Here is a 15,159-nt window from a genome sequence, read left to right on the forward strand (position 1 = left end):
ATCAAGTCCGGGATGGAAGTGGGATACCACGGCACATACAGCCTCCGCACTGTCTCCTTGCCTCATGCATGTCAGCAACCTGAATAGATCAAACCTTACCTAGGTGCGCTATGGAGGATCGAGGCTGCGCACCACAAAAGCAAGAATCTTGATGGCAATGAACGTCAAAGGTCTCGAGTCCTCCGCCGACCAAGCAGCCGTACACTTGGACGCTCCGCCTCAACGCCGCGCAATTGGGACTTCGAGACATGAGAGTTGAGGGAACAATGATGGTTTCGCATTGGGTGTATTCAATTAAAACGACATCACGCGAGTTTTCTGAGTGCATAACTATAGTGTCAGAACGGATGGAACAAGGGGTGAGATTCTTCTTCTTCGAAGAGGGTGTTTCGAGGCGGGTATGACGGGAAGGGGGGGCTAGGCGGCTGTAAGTACATCACTCTCAGCGGTAAATCAGTGTAGTCGGATATGAATACGGCGGGTTAACCGGGAGCAGGACCCATCATCTCATCATTAATCAGAAATCGGAGAACACAGAACTTCATACTCGAAGATTGCCCTAATCTGACTTGACACGGATTGAGTTCCCTGAATAATTTGCAGACTCGCAAATCGACGGAATTTACGGAATGATGTAATCAGTGCTCCAATCAGAAAGACTCATTGCTCGGTGGCCGTTGCTAATTGTGTTTGCGTCAAAGTTAGAGCTACGAGGAGTAATAGAAAACCCGGACATACGAGGTGATGGAGACGAACCCCCCTTCTTCCAGATAAATCCATGCGGGCACACAATGAGTGCCCTCGTTCGATATACATAGGTTATCACACACCTATGGTTGACCCATGGTCCAATTTGTTACAACGAGCTAAGTGCGGCTGCATCGCTGCTAATTTTTACATTTCAAGTTTCACATCAACCATCAGCTTCTATATCTCTCCTGGAAGTTTCGTATCGTATGGTCTCCCAGCGTAGCGCCCTAGGGGTCATATCTCCGAACCACAAGTCTCGAAACATCAGCCTATATACTTTGCACAATCACCCCACAAGCGTCCTTTTAAATTGATATTAGGGCTTGCCATGATCATCAGACTCATACGGACTAGAAGTAGGGCCACAAAGTTGAGTCGATCCGTAGATATCGCGACGCCGAACGGGAGGCCTCCTCGAGGTGCCACGTGAAACGTCCGGACTTACTGGCGCCAAATGGATAATGGCATCGCGGTTGGTCACGATCGTCGGACGGGGACGTACTTACTTTCAAGAAAGCATTGAGCGATAATCGCACTTCCGTAGGGTAAAAGATTTGGCTTGGGACTGACTCTAGAACATCCAGAATGGTAGGGCTCTAGACATGTGGATGTTCGTCGATGCCGAATCTAGGAAATACAATTAAATTAACATGGCATTCACAATCTCTTAGACAACTACAGCACGGTGGGTATACATTGTACGACGTTTATTGACTTTTTTAAGCGCGAGAAAGCTTGGAATTCGAACTTTCTTTTCCATCGGTATCGTCTTCAACTTGCGTCGTAATGTCTACCTTGATGCGTCGCATGGGCATACTTCCAATAGTTTGCACTGGCTCTGACCTCGAGTATTCCGATGTGACGGCGCTGTTGTTGATCGCACGAAGCTTTATCCTAATGGTGATGGCGTTGAAGGTAATACCCTGCAGGTGTTTGAGAATCGCGTCATCGAGGCTATCAATTATAAATCAGACTTACCACCGTGGGCGTGACAAGCTCCAGTAATATGTATTGGGCATTGACGCTGCGCGAGTAAAGCGCAAGTAGTAAAATCTCGACAATAAGCTGGAGAGCCGCCGATTCGATCAGGATGCGAACAATCGGGAGTAGTGCGTTTTCCGTCTTATATTTCGCAGACTTGGTTGATGTTCGCCAGATGCGGAACGCCATGAGACCCGTCGTGATCACGTTCTGGACGACGGCGATAGAATAGAATGCTTGAATCCACGAGTTCAGCCGGTTGGTAAACACGGACTGGGTTGGATCGACTTGAACAAACAGCGCGCAGACCGTATACCCGGATACTGATTTGGGTGTAAGCGCTAGACCCGGATCGGCTGCTGCCGCCTACATACCTAAACTGCCGACCATAAGCATGAGCGGGAGCACGATGACCCGCCAGTCGCTATTCCACAAGATGAAGCATCTGTATATCTAAAGAAAGGAGAGTCGTCAGCATATCTGCGCAAAAAAAAACGATGAGTCTTACTCCGGCTGCATTACCCAAGATTTCTTGGGTCGCGTAGAGAGTGTCTTTCAGAACATGATCCCACCTCCTCAGATTACCAATATACCCAACGGCACCGCCTCGATCGCCGACGTGTACAGCAAATCCTTGGAGGAGACGATAGCCATTCATTGCTAGGTGCCATGTTGATATGAAGAACATAACGCAGGAGATGCCGACCATGACCTTCAACCGGAGCTCGCTCAGCGAGACCGCGATGGACATAAAGGGGCCATGCTTACCCGGCTATGGACGTCGCTTCGATGTCCACTACCGAAGGTGAACAGCATTGTGCCACAAAATAGGCAAAGGAAGAATCCTATAGGTTATTACGATGAGTTTACGTGCCAGCATATTGGTCGGTCCTTCTGACCATAAGCAAGAGACTGAAGAAACCATAAGTCAGTGCGACACTAGAATAGAGAGAGAGATAGGTACCTCTAACCACGCCGCAAGTAGGAATGTCTTGTCTAGCGGTAGCTGGGCCATGGCCAACAGAGATAATAAGAAGGGAAGGGGGATTTTCGGACGCCTATAGTTCACCACATGTGCTGTATAAGTAGATCGGGGATATCAATCCAGAACCAGAACTACTTGTACCGGTGGGAAGGTCCTGCTTTTGCTATGGCCTCAATTATCAGAATTCGCATATATGGTAAAACTAAATCTGGCCCCGCGGCGAGACTCACCAGGACGTTTGGAAGTATCAAGAAGTGATGAGGCTATATCGGATAGATCTTTGGAGCCACCAACTGGTCGCTTAGAGTATTGATGCTGATGAAAAACCACTGCCAAGTTTGATGCGCGAGCGATTCGTCCATCGTGCACGGCGTTTGTCAGAACGGTTGTGTTTGTTCCACACTGTCACCGCCAAAAGTTGGTGGAGCGCGAGAAAGGAGTAAATCTTCAAGTTCCCACAGTCCTCCAACCGTGAGAGAAGCGTTGGGGGACACCCATGCGCACTGTCACGGCTACCACTGCTTGCCTGTAGCTACGATACCGTGTGGCCCAGGGAACTCGAAGCTTGCAAGTGAATTGGCGCTAAATCAATTTAGAGCGCAGCGCTTCTACCCGTCCACTTTGTCCAAACTTTACCATTTTCCCCGGCGTATTTCAATCATCACTATTTATCATGATCTGGTGAACATAACGTTTGTTCCAAAATTACCCGGAGCAATCTGATTTACCTTTCCAAGATTAACATGGAGGCATCTCGAGTTTTCTATGGCCATCAACGCTCAATCAAACGGTGTCTAAGGTGGCTCTTCGACATAGCTTTTGTAAGTCGGATTAATGACTAAAACTGGTCTCTATTGCAAGGCTAGATCAATCCAAAATATGCGAACAGTGTAAGACCAGCGTATGCTGCTCTGAGTGGCACAATCGCCTATTTCTGAGTAACCGTTAATTTACTCCCACCTCGCGACTGATGAACATACGACAGCCTGCCATGGTGGTTTCTCGAGGTACTGATATCGATCATCGCGCCCTCGCGGGGCGCGTATCATCAAGATGGTTTCACCACCGCCATTACGGGTACAGCATTTCATCCACGGCGTAAACCCAGACCTCCGATGGATGCTTTGCGTCCACTTCGAGGAGTATCGAGATCCCTTCAACGAGTATTTCATAGTAAATGGGAAGCGAGGTCTGACCTCACTCCCTCATCGTCGTTTTAGGCATTGTAAGTCTCGTTTTTTTTGCTCAGAGAATGAAGCATTGACGATCAACGCAGATGCTGGCTATAATCCTTGTCTTCGTGACATCTATTGTCATTGTTATACGTTCATTCATCCTCCGAAAAAACTTGACCGACAGCAAGGGCAACCCTCTCCCTCCGGGCCCACCCCTGCGCTACGCTTTTCTGCGCCGATACCCCGAGAAGCCGCTGTACAAATGGGCCAAGAAATATGGGCCAATATACTCAGTATGGATGGGCGAACAACTATTCGTCGTCATCAACGACGCAGCTGTTGCTCGTGACCTACTCGTTGTCCACGGTTCCAATTTTTCTAGCCGTTGGTCCTACTTCATGAAGAACCAGACCATTCTAGGCGGGGGAGCAATCACCGCTTCGCCGTACAACGATACATGGTACATCTACTGACTGCCAAGACATTGTTGAGGGCTGATGATTACCTTAGGAGAAAGCATAGAAAAATCGCAATGTGGCTCCTAAACTCGAAGGCTGTGGATACATACGCAGGCACCATCGATTATGAGGCCCACATGCTTGTTCGATCTCTCTATGAAGCATCTTTGGATGGCGGATCAGCCGTCGACCCCGCCTACTTCGCCGGTCGCTTCGCGCTAAAGTACGTTACAACGTTGAACAAGGCTCGCATACTCACTCACCGCATGTACAGCAACATGCTCACTCTTGCTTTCGGTATACGAACTGTGTCGGCCTCTGAGCCCTTGGTCGCTGAGGCTATTCGTCTAGGCATGGAGTTCATGCAGCTCACCGGTACAGCACATGCACACCAAATAAACGGACATACTGACATTTGTCGGACGCTCTAGGCCCTTGGACTAATATGATCGACTTCATCAAGATTCTACAATGGCTTCCCACCCCTTCGCGAGCAAGTGCTCGTAAACTTCACAGTGACTTCCTCGATGTATACGGTGCGATGATAAACCAAGTCAAAGACCGAATAGATGCAGGCGAAGAGGTACCAGACTGCCTGGTCAAGACACTCTTACAATGCCAACACGAAGAAGAGCTTAGCTGGAAGGATATGTGTTTCATCGTCATCGCGTTCACGACTGGCGGGGTTCACTCTGTTAGTATTTTTGCCTACTTCCAGCTGACCTACTCAAAAAAGTTGCAGACATCGGGAATTATAGAATGGTTCTTGGCGTTAATGCCATCCCACCCTCACATTCAAGCTAAAGCGTGCGAGGAACTCGATCGGGTTGTCGGTCGGCACGCTTGGCCTACGGCAAGTGACGAAATGAAGCTTCCCTATTGCAGGGCGATAATCAAGGAGGTGAGTATTCGACTCATTTCGGCCCCCGCGATCCAGTTTAATGAACCCTCATGGTACCTATTCAGGTTCTTCGCGTTCACGCTCCCTTCTGGATGGGAACGCCTCACTGTTCCGACGAAGATTTCGTGTACAATGGGTACTATATCCCCAAGAATACCACCATGGTTCTGAACGTTTACGCCCTTCACCATAATGAAGATCGCTACCCGGAATCGTACGTTCCTACGTCGAGTTGTCAAACCCTTTCTGACGGGCGGCGTTATAGCTCTACTTTCAACCCAGATCGTTATCTGGGTGATGAGCTCAGTTCCTCCGAGTCGGCGAAGCAATCAAATGTACTCCTTCGAGATCATTGGGCTTTCGGTGCGGGGTACGTTGTCTCACGTCAACTGTAATAGCCAGTGTCGCTCAATGAATGGTTTCTCAGACGTCGCCTCTGCCCGGGCATGATTATGGCCGAACGTGAACTATGGATGGCTTTGTCTCGGCTTTTGTGGGCCTTCCGTTTCGAAGAGGTCCCGGGAGAACCCATCAGCCTTGATGAGTACGAGGGACTTTCTGGACGTACCCCTTTGCCGTTCAGAGTGAGATTGCAACCCAGGCATGGGAATGTTCGTGACATTCTTTTGGAGAGGGACGAAGTGTCCATCACCGTGTTTTAGCCCTCGGTTTTCTCGGCGCTTCCGTTTCGGCCTTTATACGTTATGCTAGACAAGCGTAGATATATTTATGTCCCTCAGGTACTCTCGTGCTCAACCAGGGTTACACAACGTGCGCTGATCTATAATTTTACGCTGAGACTGATGAAAGTATGGTAAATGTATTCAGATTACTTTCTCCGGTACTTTTCGGCTCAATATTGGAAAAGTATTGATCATAAATTTCCTTATTTGGCAATTTCCGCTCAATACTTTCCTAATACCAAGCCAGAAAGTACTAGAGAAAATAAACAGTTTACTTTCACCTTATTTTTACCGATTCTAGCTTAAATATATGGATCAGTGCACGGTGTGTTATTTATTTCCATTGCAAAAAAACCATCCTCGGAAGCATATCATTGAAGGGCTTCTTAGGTTGGTATGAATTCTTTAGTCTACTCCACCAACTCGATGGATCGGTGTTGCGTATCACTGCCTTATCCCCAAAGTCCTTCGCAAAAGATATGTCCATTGTCGCCGCTCGTGATCGTAACTTTGCCAGGCTTCGCGGACGCCGTGGTTAGCGACTGATGGCAACAACTAGCCAAGGTGAGCACGAGAAGCGGTTGGGTTTCTACATCAATCTCGCGGACGGAAATGATATATCCCACGAGAAGGCTACGATGTGCATTTTCATGTGCTCTGGTCGCAACGTTCTGATACGCTTACATGCATGATTCCGAGTTAGATTGCAAGTATTGTCCGTGCGCACCGGTGTTCCAAGTAAAGAATCAAATCATGATGCATTTGCCCCTCAAACCCACATCACCCACATCATTCTAGCCAGAAACGACTACTTGAGCTTAAGGGTAGATTGCTCAAATAGCCCCGCCGTCGAGTGTGTCAGCCCATTAACACACTCCTCCATTCGCCACCAAGAAAACTGAAATATGACCACCCCAAACCCTCGTGTAATCTTTGCCAAAATCCCTGAAGCTGCGCAGGGACTAGCAGGTCTACCGCTTCCTGGGGAGCATCTCGTTTACGACAACTCACCTGTTATCGATCTCGAAAATGTACCACTCAATGGAGGATTCCTGACGAAGATGCTGGTCTTGAGGTCGGTTTTCGTGGTGCCCATACGATCCCAGAGACCGTCTAACAGTCGACATCGCGCTTTAGCCCAGAACCTGCTCTTCGCGAACGGATGAGAGATCCTAAGCTTCAAAGCTACACCACACCTTTCATTCTTGGCGCTCCGTACGAGACAGTTCTATTATACACGATGCCGTGGCTCATAGAGTTATAGTGTCATCGGGTTCGGTATCGTCGTCGTTCTACGTTCTGAGAAGGAGGGTATCAAAGTTGGCGATTACATGTATGGACAAACGCCATGGGAGGTGTATACCGTACAGCCGTACATCGAGGGTACGGAGACACTCGTACAAAATCGTCAATTCCGTGGCTTACAGCTTTTGGATACACAGGTCGTATTGACTACAAGGAATCTGATTGGCCACCCGCGACCTTCGACATGGACTCTCTTGCACTCCAAGTTGTTCCGAATCCTGGGGGGGCATTCCCGCTGACGAGGTACGCGAGTTTGCTGGGAACGCCCGGATTGTCTGCCTTTGTCGGGTTTGAAGGCTTGGCTGAAGCCGCACCAGTGAGTAGCTATCTAGAAGGGAAGGCGATAGACCGTGCTCACATACTTCAAGGGGAAAACGATCTTCGTCTCTGCTGGAGCGTCTGGTGTTGGCAGGTGCGTAGCTTTCATCCGTAGTTGCACCCGAGACTAAATACCTCCTTAGCATGGTCGTCCAGCTTTCTAAATTGAGAGGGTGAGCCATCGTGTGATGCACGAGCAGGGACACCAACTTACCAATTCACCATTTCCCAGGATGAAAGTCATTGCTTCTGCCGGCACCGATGAGAAGGTGGAATACCTGAAGTCCCTGGGAGTAGATGTGGCGTTCAACTACAAGAAGGAAGGCTACAGCTCCTTCCTTGCGAAGAACAAGCCTTTCCAAGTCTACTGGGTACGTTATACGACGGTTTAAGTAGCTGTCGTGAGGTTGCTCACACGCCGCCAAGGATAACGTCGGGGGAGAAGCTCTTGAAGCTGCCATTGAACACATCGAGCCATTCTCTCACATCGTCGTGAGTAATCCGCTCTTCCATTGGATTACATAGGCACGATATTAATGGATACGCCGTCAAGTGCTGCGGTTCACTTGGAGACTACCAACGTGCTCCAGAAGAACGCTACGGAATCAAGGTTAGTCAGCTTGGTGCTAGTACAATTTCCCGTGTCCGTTACTCACCATCCTGCGGCTTCAGAACACTACCCTCATCTTCAAGAGACGTCTCACGATCCGAGGATTCCTCGTCCCAGACTTGATTCCTAAGTTTGCCGGCAAGTTCTTCGCGGAAATACCAGCCCTCGTCGCCCAAGGAAAGCTGAAGAGCCAGGAGTCTATCATCGAGGGCCTGGAGAATGCTCCAGACGCCTTCTTAAGGATGCTAAAAGGCGGAGAAAGCGTCGGCAAAGTCGTCGTGCTTGTTTCCAAAGAGTGAGGTTAAGTCGTATGAATGTATCTATGTATTGTATCGTCCGGAGCCCAGTCGCTAATCACTATAGCTTTGTTGGGAAGGGTACGGATCTGTCTGCGGAGCGTGAGTTTCAACATGAACGAACGCACAGAGATTGGACACAGGAAGCAGATGCGAATGAACAACTGAGAAGGATGGCCATGTCTGAGGTACGTAGATGAGAGTGGGTCTCGTGAATAGAACCAAAGTTGCGACGAGTATGTTAACAAAACCCATGGACCTAGTAGTATGATATAGTCCAGAGGGGCGATCGCTATGAGGAGGTCGAATGTCCGTGGTGACCCAAACAAGGAGTAAAGCAGGCACGAAGACAGAGTAGGCATTCCAGATCAGACGTGGACTCGGGGTTACAGACAATGTAGTACACGCCGCCGAAGCAGTAATGCTCATAAACGACCTGATCGTAGTGATGGGGGTGGTGATCGCAGTGATGGGGGTGAGTGTCGTTCATAGACACGTCCAAGTCGCCGATAATCGATATCCTCGAAGACTTCAGATCATCCGCCCCATCTCCGAAGATAGATTGATATCAAATGATAAAGGCGTGATAGCCGCTGCGGAAAGCTCAGTCGAGACAACTGGGGCTAATACTCCGGCTTCAAGCGGTGCACGGAGCCAGAACGCCTAAAGCCACAGATCTGGGGAGACGATGGGTTACACGAGGGAGCCGAATAAAGAGTAGGGTTATTCGATGGTGCGTCGATGACTTTCGCTATATTATAAGCCAAATGATTCAGTCGCTGGCGATGCAAACGTAGTAGTGTCCGCTACGATGCGAGAGACTACTCATTCCGGGGGTTTCCGCACGATAGAATCAGAGTTATTCCACTCTCTCTGACGATCTATCAGTCACTGTGTGCTCTCTGCGAGTTGGATGCTACGTACCCATTTCCTCAGCTAACTCAACACCTCTACATTGGCCCTGCTTTGCTGGCCCCGCAAATCTGGGACCATCAGAGCTCGAGAGTCGAAGAACTTGAGCACGACATCTTCGCTAGCTTGCTATGCTGGAATACATTCAGACGAAATGTTGCTATACGTCTGAGCGATTCGGAGTAGATTGGCCGTGCATCGTTCCGTCGAGGTGCCAGTCTACGCCGCCCATGACCATCACGATAATGTCGGTTGAAAGCGAAGAGACCGCGTTGAAACTCGGAAAGGTCGACCGGTCACAAGCTGTCACACCACTCGCACGGTCACGCCACTTTACTAGGTTGAACTGCACCATCATGCATCTTTCGTCGAATTCGACCACATCAACACTGAGCTCGTCGACCACAGTTTAATTGCGGCAGTAGTTCGATAGCGCTTGTCCCGTTCGTCAAGGCACAAACTTGCTTGATAACTTCAACGACAATTGGAATCTCGTATCAGAGAGCGTCGGATGAGTTTGGGAGCCTGGCGAGAATGTTCTTTCATATCTCGTGCATTTCATCGCCTCCCCCTTTGCCACCATCATTAGCAGATTCAGGATTGAAAGCAGTATCTATCATGATGATGGCGAAATCGTTGTGGTGATCATGGAACAAGGCTCCCCCTGTTACTCTCAGGGAGTAATTCCCTGTGGTGCATGATGTATGAGGTTACATTGAAGATACAACACTGATTGTATGCAGAGACAGCAATCGAATGGTGTTGTATATATTGCCTGGGGTGTGGTAGAGGGGCCCATGCACTGATGATTCGGCCTCCTAAGGCTGAGGCGGAGTCAAAGCCTATCAGTGAGCCAGAGACTGCGGTACTACTGTGCTTCATGAGCATGGTGAGCGGGGTCTACCATTGGTATTCATATGGACTAAGCATCAAATGAGAAATGCCGTCAGAACTGAATACGGAAGGTTGGATACGCACTGACGTTCATGTTATTGACCCCACCAATATTACTACTGGTGATAGCACCGAAGTAGGCATCACCTGAGATAAAATTGATGTTAACACTGACAGTGCGGGCGTTGGGGAAGTTGACGCGGATATTGCGATGCTCGCTAGTGATTGTAACAGAATTCCCGGCAGCGACGGAGTTTGTGGCTGTCAAGCCTTGTATGCCGCTTGCCGCAACGGTGAAAGCCAGCGCCCCTGAGTTCCGTGAGTCGCAGTTATCTTCAGATGGCGTGGAGGGGAAGTTGAGGTGAAGGTTGCTGAGATTTCCGAAAGAACAGGCGCCAGATGGACACGCGGAGGGGATGTTGGTTGCACTCCACTCAAAGCTGTGGATGTATGCCGCACTGAGCTCGTAAGTCCAAGTCAAGACAGAGAGATGCAATATGAGATAGCATTGGCAAGCAGGGTCCCCTCCGTGGGGTGTACTAGTAGAAGTCGAGTGATGTATCAACGTCAACTTCGACTTGGGTTCAGTGAATTCCTCTTCGAATTCGGATCGTGAAAGGCCACGTTGAATCGCAATCGTCTGCGCTGTAGAAATAGTCAGGGGGTGCTCATGGGTTGACCGGGAAAGTATACCGTGACGATGGTCGAACGTGAAGGGAGCAACAGTTTGGCATACATCGTCGATGATTGTATGTCGATCATCCCGAGCTACTGACCTATCTGTATCTGTGATGTATCTTCTACTTCCGACGTCTCGATTTTGTAGTTTAGTCTTAGCGCGGAGTCAATGTCAGTGGAAGAGTGAATCCTATACAATGCACATACCATATCTTGTTGAATAAAGCGGATACAATCATCACTACTAGCGAATCCCAGAGTGATGGTTTGATTGAACTTCGCGCTGCAATACCATTGTTGCTAAGTCATCTCAAAATCACTACATGTACAAGTGGTAAGCATCGTGCTTACCCTGCGCACAACGACCTGGCAAGTACTTGTCCCAAACGAGAATATGCGTGTGATCTCGATATGTGCCTCCTGCTGTCGATACTCCGCTTCCCTAGCCATCTCGTCGACATCATCCCATGCCATCACAATGTCATTACGTTCACATGCATCGTTACTATATCCAATCACGACGTTGCTCTGCGTATATCTGTGGGACTTGGTAGTATCCCGTAGCTAGATACCAGACGGTAGGATGCCTACTTAGGTTGATGCGGCTTCCATTGTAGCACCGCCGGGCAGTTTTCCTCCCTGAACAGCTCTTGCCAACCGCGTAAGTCCAGTTCCTTGAACCAGACGATTGATCCGGGGCTCCAACTAGAATCGAGCTGGACATGAACAGCTATAATTTGTGTTGCACTAGTCAACACTACGGCTGTACAGCCTAAAGGAACTCCGGCCAGACGGTCACCTTCGAGGTAAAACCTGTAACGCGTTCTTCCACCATGTCTACGTTTCAGTTCTCCGGCACTTAGGAAGGATTAGAGCCCCGGGCTCTTTACTCACTGGATTCCTTTTTCGTAGTCTATAGGCATGATTGGGAGGGAAGCAGACTGTGCGAAGAGGCTCTGGGGAGGTCAAGGCCCAACCGACGAGTCTTTTTGGCTACTACTCTTAAGTACTCGCCTTGAACCTTGATGCACCATAAGTGTGGCACGGGATATCATTCTTCTCTGGATCCCTTGTTGCCATTGATGGGGTGATGTATACAGCTCCGTACGTGGTATGGGACCCCTGAGAGACCCCTGGGTTCGAACTTCACAGTCAAGGTGGTCCTCAAGCCAAGGCCACGCCCGTAACCTTTGTCGAGCATACAGCAAAGTCACCGAACATTCACCGATGATGTATATAAGCGCACCCAATTCGCGAACCCGTTGTAACTCATGGTGACCACAGCCTCGTTCTTAACGAGGAACAAAGGCTACAGCTCTATCTTTAGCCTGACAAGTAAGTGTCAATCGTATGAAGAGATTATCTGATATACAAGCAGCCGAATGTGAATTAAGACGTCAAGCCGTGGACTTGAGTGTCTGGATGTGCACAGTCTGAGTGCCCAAAGTCCTGCGAGTGAGGTTGCGCTTCAGTGGTCGCTGGCGCGGTAAGGAATCCTGGTCAATTGACTCGGTATAGCCATCGCATGCCGAGTTGATTTCCATGGTTCCGCGTGCAGTAGATCTTCAGAAGAATCCCGTCCACCTATAATAACCAGCCGCACAGGTATTTGTGCAGCTTACGCACCCTTCGTCTCGACGAGAAGTCATCAGGTCCTCGTATCTGCGCAAGTCCCTGGCGTAAGGGCGATAGATGAAGCCTACTCATCGGACGAGCGTTCCGCATGATTATCCAGTTTGGAGTATAGACTGACCTGTGTGAACCACCTTGTCTTTCAGAGAAAGATCTGCAGCGCCCATACCTGCTCCTCGGTGGAGTTCATGGTGGGCAAGCCGTAGAGCAAGCCGAAGAAATGGACTTAAATGAAGAGGTGTCTTCAAGCTCAGGAGTTGACACAGACACCGATGATAGAGAGTCAAGGAGTGAACCAATGTCAAATGTAGTTCAGTTGGAGGGCAAACGATCGGATAAACTCCGGTTGTATGGGCGCTATACTTAGAAGTGAGTGAAGCGGTGTCGTCGCGCGTTCGAACGCTATGTTCACGACTTTGACATCGATGAACTCGACTGTGTGCGAGATACTTCATCTAAGAGACCAAATCTGTGCTCAAACTAACGATCCCAGAGGCGTATCAGCACTCCCAAAGAGATCCTCCTAGCCATTGTGGGCCGGCGCCGCCAAGGTGAGCACTACGAAGGCACTGTTCCCCTCCTCTCTCCCGCCAATTCTACGCCGTCAGCATGCCTCTCATCTACAAGAGGACTTTGATACCCCTCTCATACCAAAAGAAATCCCGGCATTTGCATGCCTATCGCGCAGCATCGCGACGAATCCAGGTGTCCGATTCACCACCACCTTGATACACAATCGCGTCCTAGTCGCTTCAAAATTGTCCAACGTAGTGCCGATAGAGTGCAGGGGAACATGTGGCGCATATCTATCAAATCTCCGACTCCTACACGTTCCCCTCTCCCCTGTAGCCCGTCGAATCCGCAGACGTTCCTCCTGCTCCCACTCAACGTACCAGCCCAGATCAGCCATGCGTGGATCGCAGCGCACATCTGCCCGACCTCTCACCGTTCCTCTCCCTATCACACTTCTCATTCGAGTATCTCTATTTACGCCAAATCAAACCGTCTACCACCGTACTCATGCACACGTCCATCCAGCCCGACAACACAAAGTTATCAGCCGCCGCGCTGTTTCCTAGCCTTCGATACCTCGAAGCACCGATGGACGACTTGCTGTTATCTGTAGATGCCCCGCCGCCGTTGGTGGACCTCGCCGTGGCTGGACGTGTCAGTAGCTATCATCTCCTCAATGCCGCGTCCAACGTACTCCCCTTACCTTTCCATCGCTGCATACGCCCCCTTGGAGGCGTCGATATTCTCTCCCGCAGTAACGTCTCTGCTAAGTGGGAAGAATATATTCCTTTGAACGCACGATCGGTAACGTAACTACTTACTGCTTCCATCACCGCAACACCGCCTCCTCACCGCACCTCTTACAGACGCCTCCACATCTAACCGTCCAAAACCTCTACCGATTCTCTGCAACCAAGCTCAAATACCTTCGCCTCCTGTATTACCACCGAATACGCCGAAATCCCATCTACGCTGCCTCGGAATTGCTCAGCATGATGGAGGGTGGATAGTAGCATAGCACATTGCCGGCTCTTGACCTAGGCGATGGAGAGAAGTACAGGCGGGCGGTGGGAGGCCCCCGCCCTTCGATGGACCCTCCCAGTTGTAGCCGTGAATATGATGTCGATTACGGCACGACCGCTCGGAGATGGGAGCATTGGTGGGAGCAGCTAAGGTGGATCTATGCGCGTACGGTATCAACATTCGTTGCGACTCGTAAGGGCGTCAAGTACGAGAATACTCTGCCAGTTCGATTGTCCAGTGCAATACCACCTCCGCCAACCCGAGACATAGGAGCGTGCATCCCGAGCAGGCGTCCTAAGCACTTGACTGCTTAACGGCCTATCCCCGATCACCCAGCCCAACCCCATAACCAGCGCTCCCAGCGCGCACGCCGTCATCTCAGCAGCTGAGGCTCCGTTGAAGTCCGTAGCGCCGCCCTGGGTAGCTAGCTGTATTCGTCCCACTCCCCGCCCCGCCCCCACTTGTAGCCGACCCTCCCAAAGAGCCAGCAGGCGCCGTGGCTGTCGGCGAAGAGACTGTGATGCCGAACACGGACGTCGGGGGGATGGAGAGGATCGTTCCGCTCCCTGAAGCCGTAGCAGGCATGGATCCAGAGGGAGGGGCGGAAGAAGCAGACGAGGTGGAAGAAGCAGACGAGGTGGAAGAGGCAGACGAGGTGGAAGAGGCGAAAGAGGAAGTGGGGGATATTTCGGGGCCGATGGAGAAGGGCGGGGAGACCGCGAATTCGTTGTTGATGTTGCCCACGTCTGTCGCGCGGAGGGTGTAGCCGTCTCTGTGAATGTGAAAGGGGAGGGGTTGATGCATGATGGTTAGGGTGAGAACGAGAGGACAAGGCTTAGAATGGAACAGGAACGGCGCGGGCAAGAATAGCCTTGTATGTGCATTTTCGAATCAGGAACAAGGAGATAGAGGCAAATATGGAATAAGGCACGACCGTATAGATGACCAGCCGTGTTTGGGGCACGCTCGAGCAAGGGAGACCCGAAAGCAGAGACAACGCGCTTGGTGATGTGAGAGTGTGAAATACGAACAGCAGGGCCATTAC

At 50.2% G+C, this 15,159-nt stretch overlaps 6 protein-coding genes across 6 annotated transcripts; 3 read left to right on the forward strand and 3 right to left on the reverse strand.

The window, feature by feature from the left end:
* Positions 1 to 1,469: 1,469 nt before the first annotated feature.
* PC9H_002691 (uncharacterized protein) lies at positions 1,470 to 2,746 on the reverse strand (the record flags this gene model as incomplete). Its single annotated transcript, XM_036772326.1, has 7 exons — positions 1,470 to 1,673; positions 1,729 to 2,054; positions 2,106 to 2,184; positions 2,240 to 2,443; positions 2,500 to 2,576; positions 2,631 to 2,643; positions 2,696 to 2,746. The coding sequence occupies 7 exons, from the start codon at positions 2,744 to 2,746 to the stop codon at positions 1,470 to 1,472; spliced, it is 954 nt and encodes a 317-aa protein (XP_036625972.1).
* Positions 2,747 to 3,992: 1,246 nt separating this feature from the next.
* Positions 3,993 to 5,912, forward strand: PC9H_002692 (uncharacterized protein; the record flags this gene model as incomplete). Its single annotated transcript, XM_036772327.1, has 7 exons — positions 3,993 to 4,351; positions 4,402 to 4,724; positions 4,781 to 5,043; positions 5,092 to 5,250; positions 5,316 to 5,464; positions 5,516 to 5,620; positions 5,678 to 5,912. 7 exons carry the CDS (start codon positions 3,993 to 3,995, stop codon positions 5,910 to 5,912), a joined length of 1,593 nt encoding a protein of 530 aa, XP_036625973.1.
* Positions 5,913 to 6,838: 926 nt separating this feature from the next.
* On the forward strand, positions 6,839 to 8,465 carry PC9H_002693 (uncharacterized protein; the record flags this gene model as incomplete). The annotated part of the gene is made up of 10 exons (XM_036772328.1): positions 6,839 to 7,008; positions 7,071 to 7,148; positions 7,198 to 7,316; positions 7,376 to 7,554; positions 7,607 to 7,650; positions 7,700 to 7,729; positions 7,789 to 7,927; positions 7,983 to 8,048; positions 8,110 to 8,166; positions 8,229 to 8,465. The coding sequence occupies 10 exons, from the start codon at positions 6,839 to 6,841 to the stop codon at positions 8,463 to 8,465; spliced, it is 1,119 nt and encodes a 372-aa protein (XP_036625974.1).
* A 1,451-nt stretch (positions 8,466 to 9,916) lies between these two features.
* On the reverse strand, positions 9,917 to 11,420 carry PC9H_002694 (uncharacterized protein; the record flags this gene model as incomplete). Its single annotated transcript, XM_036772329.1, has 5 exons — positions 9,917 to 10,062; positions 10,353 to 10,913; positions 10,962 to 11,100; positions 11,154 to 11,246; positions 11,298 to 11,420. 5 exons carry the CDS (start codon positions 11,418 to 11,420, stop codon positions 9,917 to 9,919), a joined length of 1,062 nt encoding a protein of 353 aa, XP_036625975.1.
* Positions 11,421 to 13,598: 2,178 nt separating this feature from the next.
* Positions 13,599 to 14,101, forward strand: PC9H_002695 (uncharacterized protein; the record flags this gene model as incomplete). The annotated part of the gene is made up of 2 exons (XM_036772330.1): positions 13,599 to 13,895; positions 13,958 to 14,101. The coding sequence occupies 2 exons, from the start codon at positions 13,599 to 13,601 to the stop codon at positions 14,099 to 14,101; spliced, it is 441 nt and encodes a 146-aa protein (XP_036625976.1).
* Positions 14,102 to 14,492: 391 nt separating this feature from the next.
* On the reverse strand, positions 14,493 to 14,918 carry PC9H_002696 (uncharacterized protein; the record flags this gene model as incomplete). Its single annotated transcript, XM_036772331.1, has 1 exon — positions 14,493 to 14,918. The coding sequence occupies one exon, from the start codon at positions 14,916 to 14,918 to the stop codon at positions 14,493 to 14,495; it is 426 nt and encodes a 141-aa protein (XP_036625977.1).
* Between the last annotated feature and the right edge of the window lie 241 nt (positions 14,919 to 15,159).

The sequence above is a fragment of the Pleurotus ostreatus genome, assembly GCF_014466165.1.
Source record: "Pleurotus ostreatus strain PC9 chromosome Unknown scaffold_11, whole genome shotgun sequence".
NCBI lineage: Eukaryota > Fungi > Basidiomycota > Agaricomycetes > Agaricales > Pleurotaceae > Pleurotus > Pleurotus ostreatus.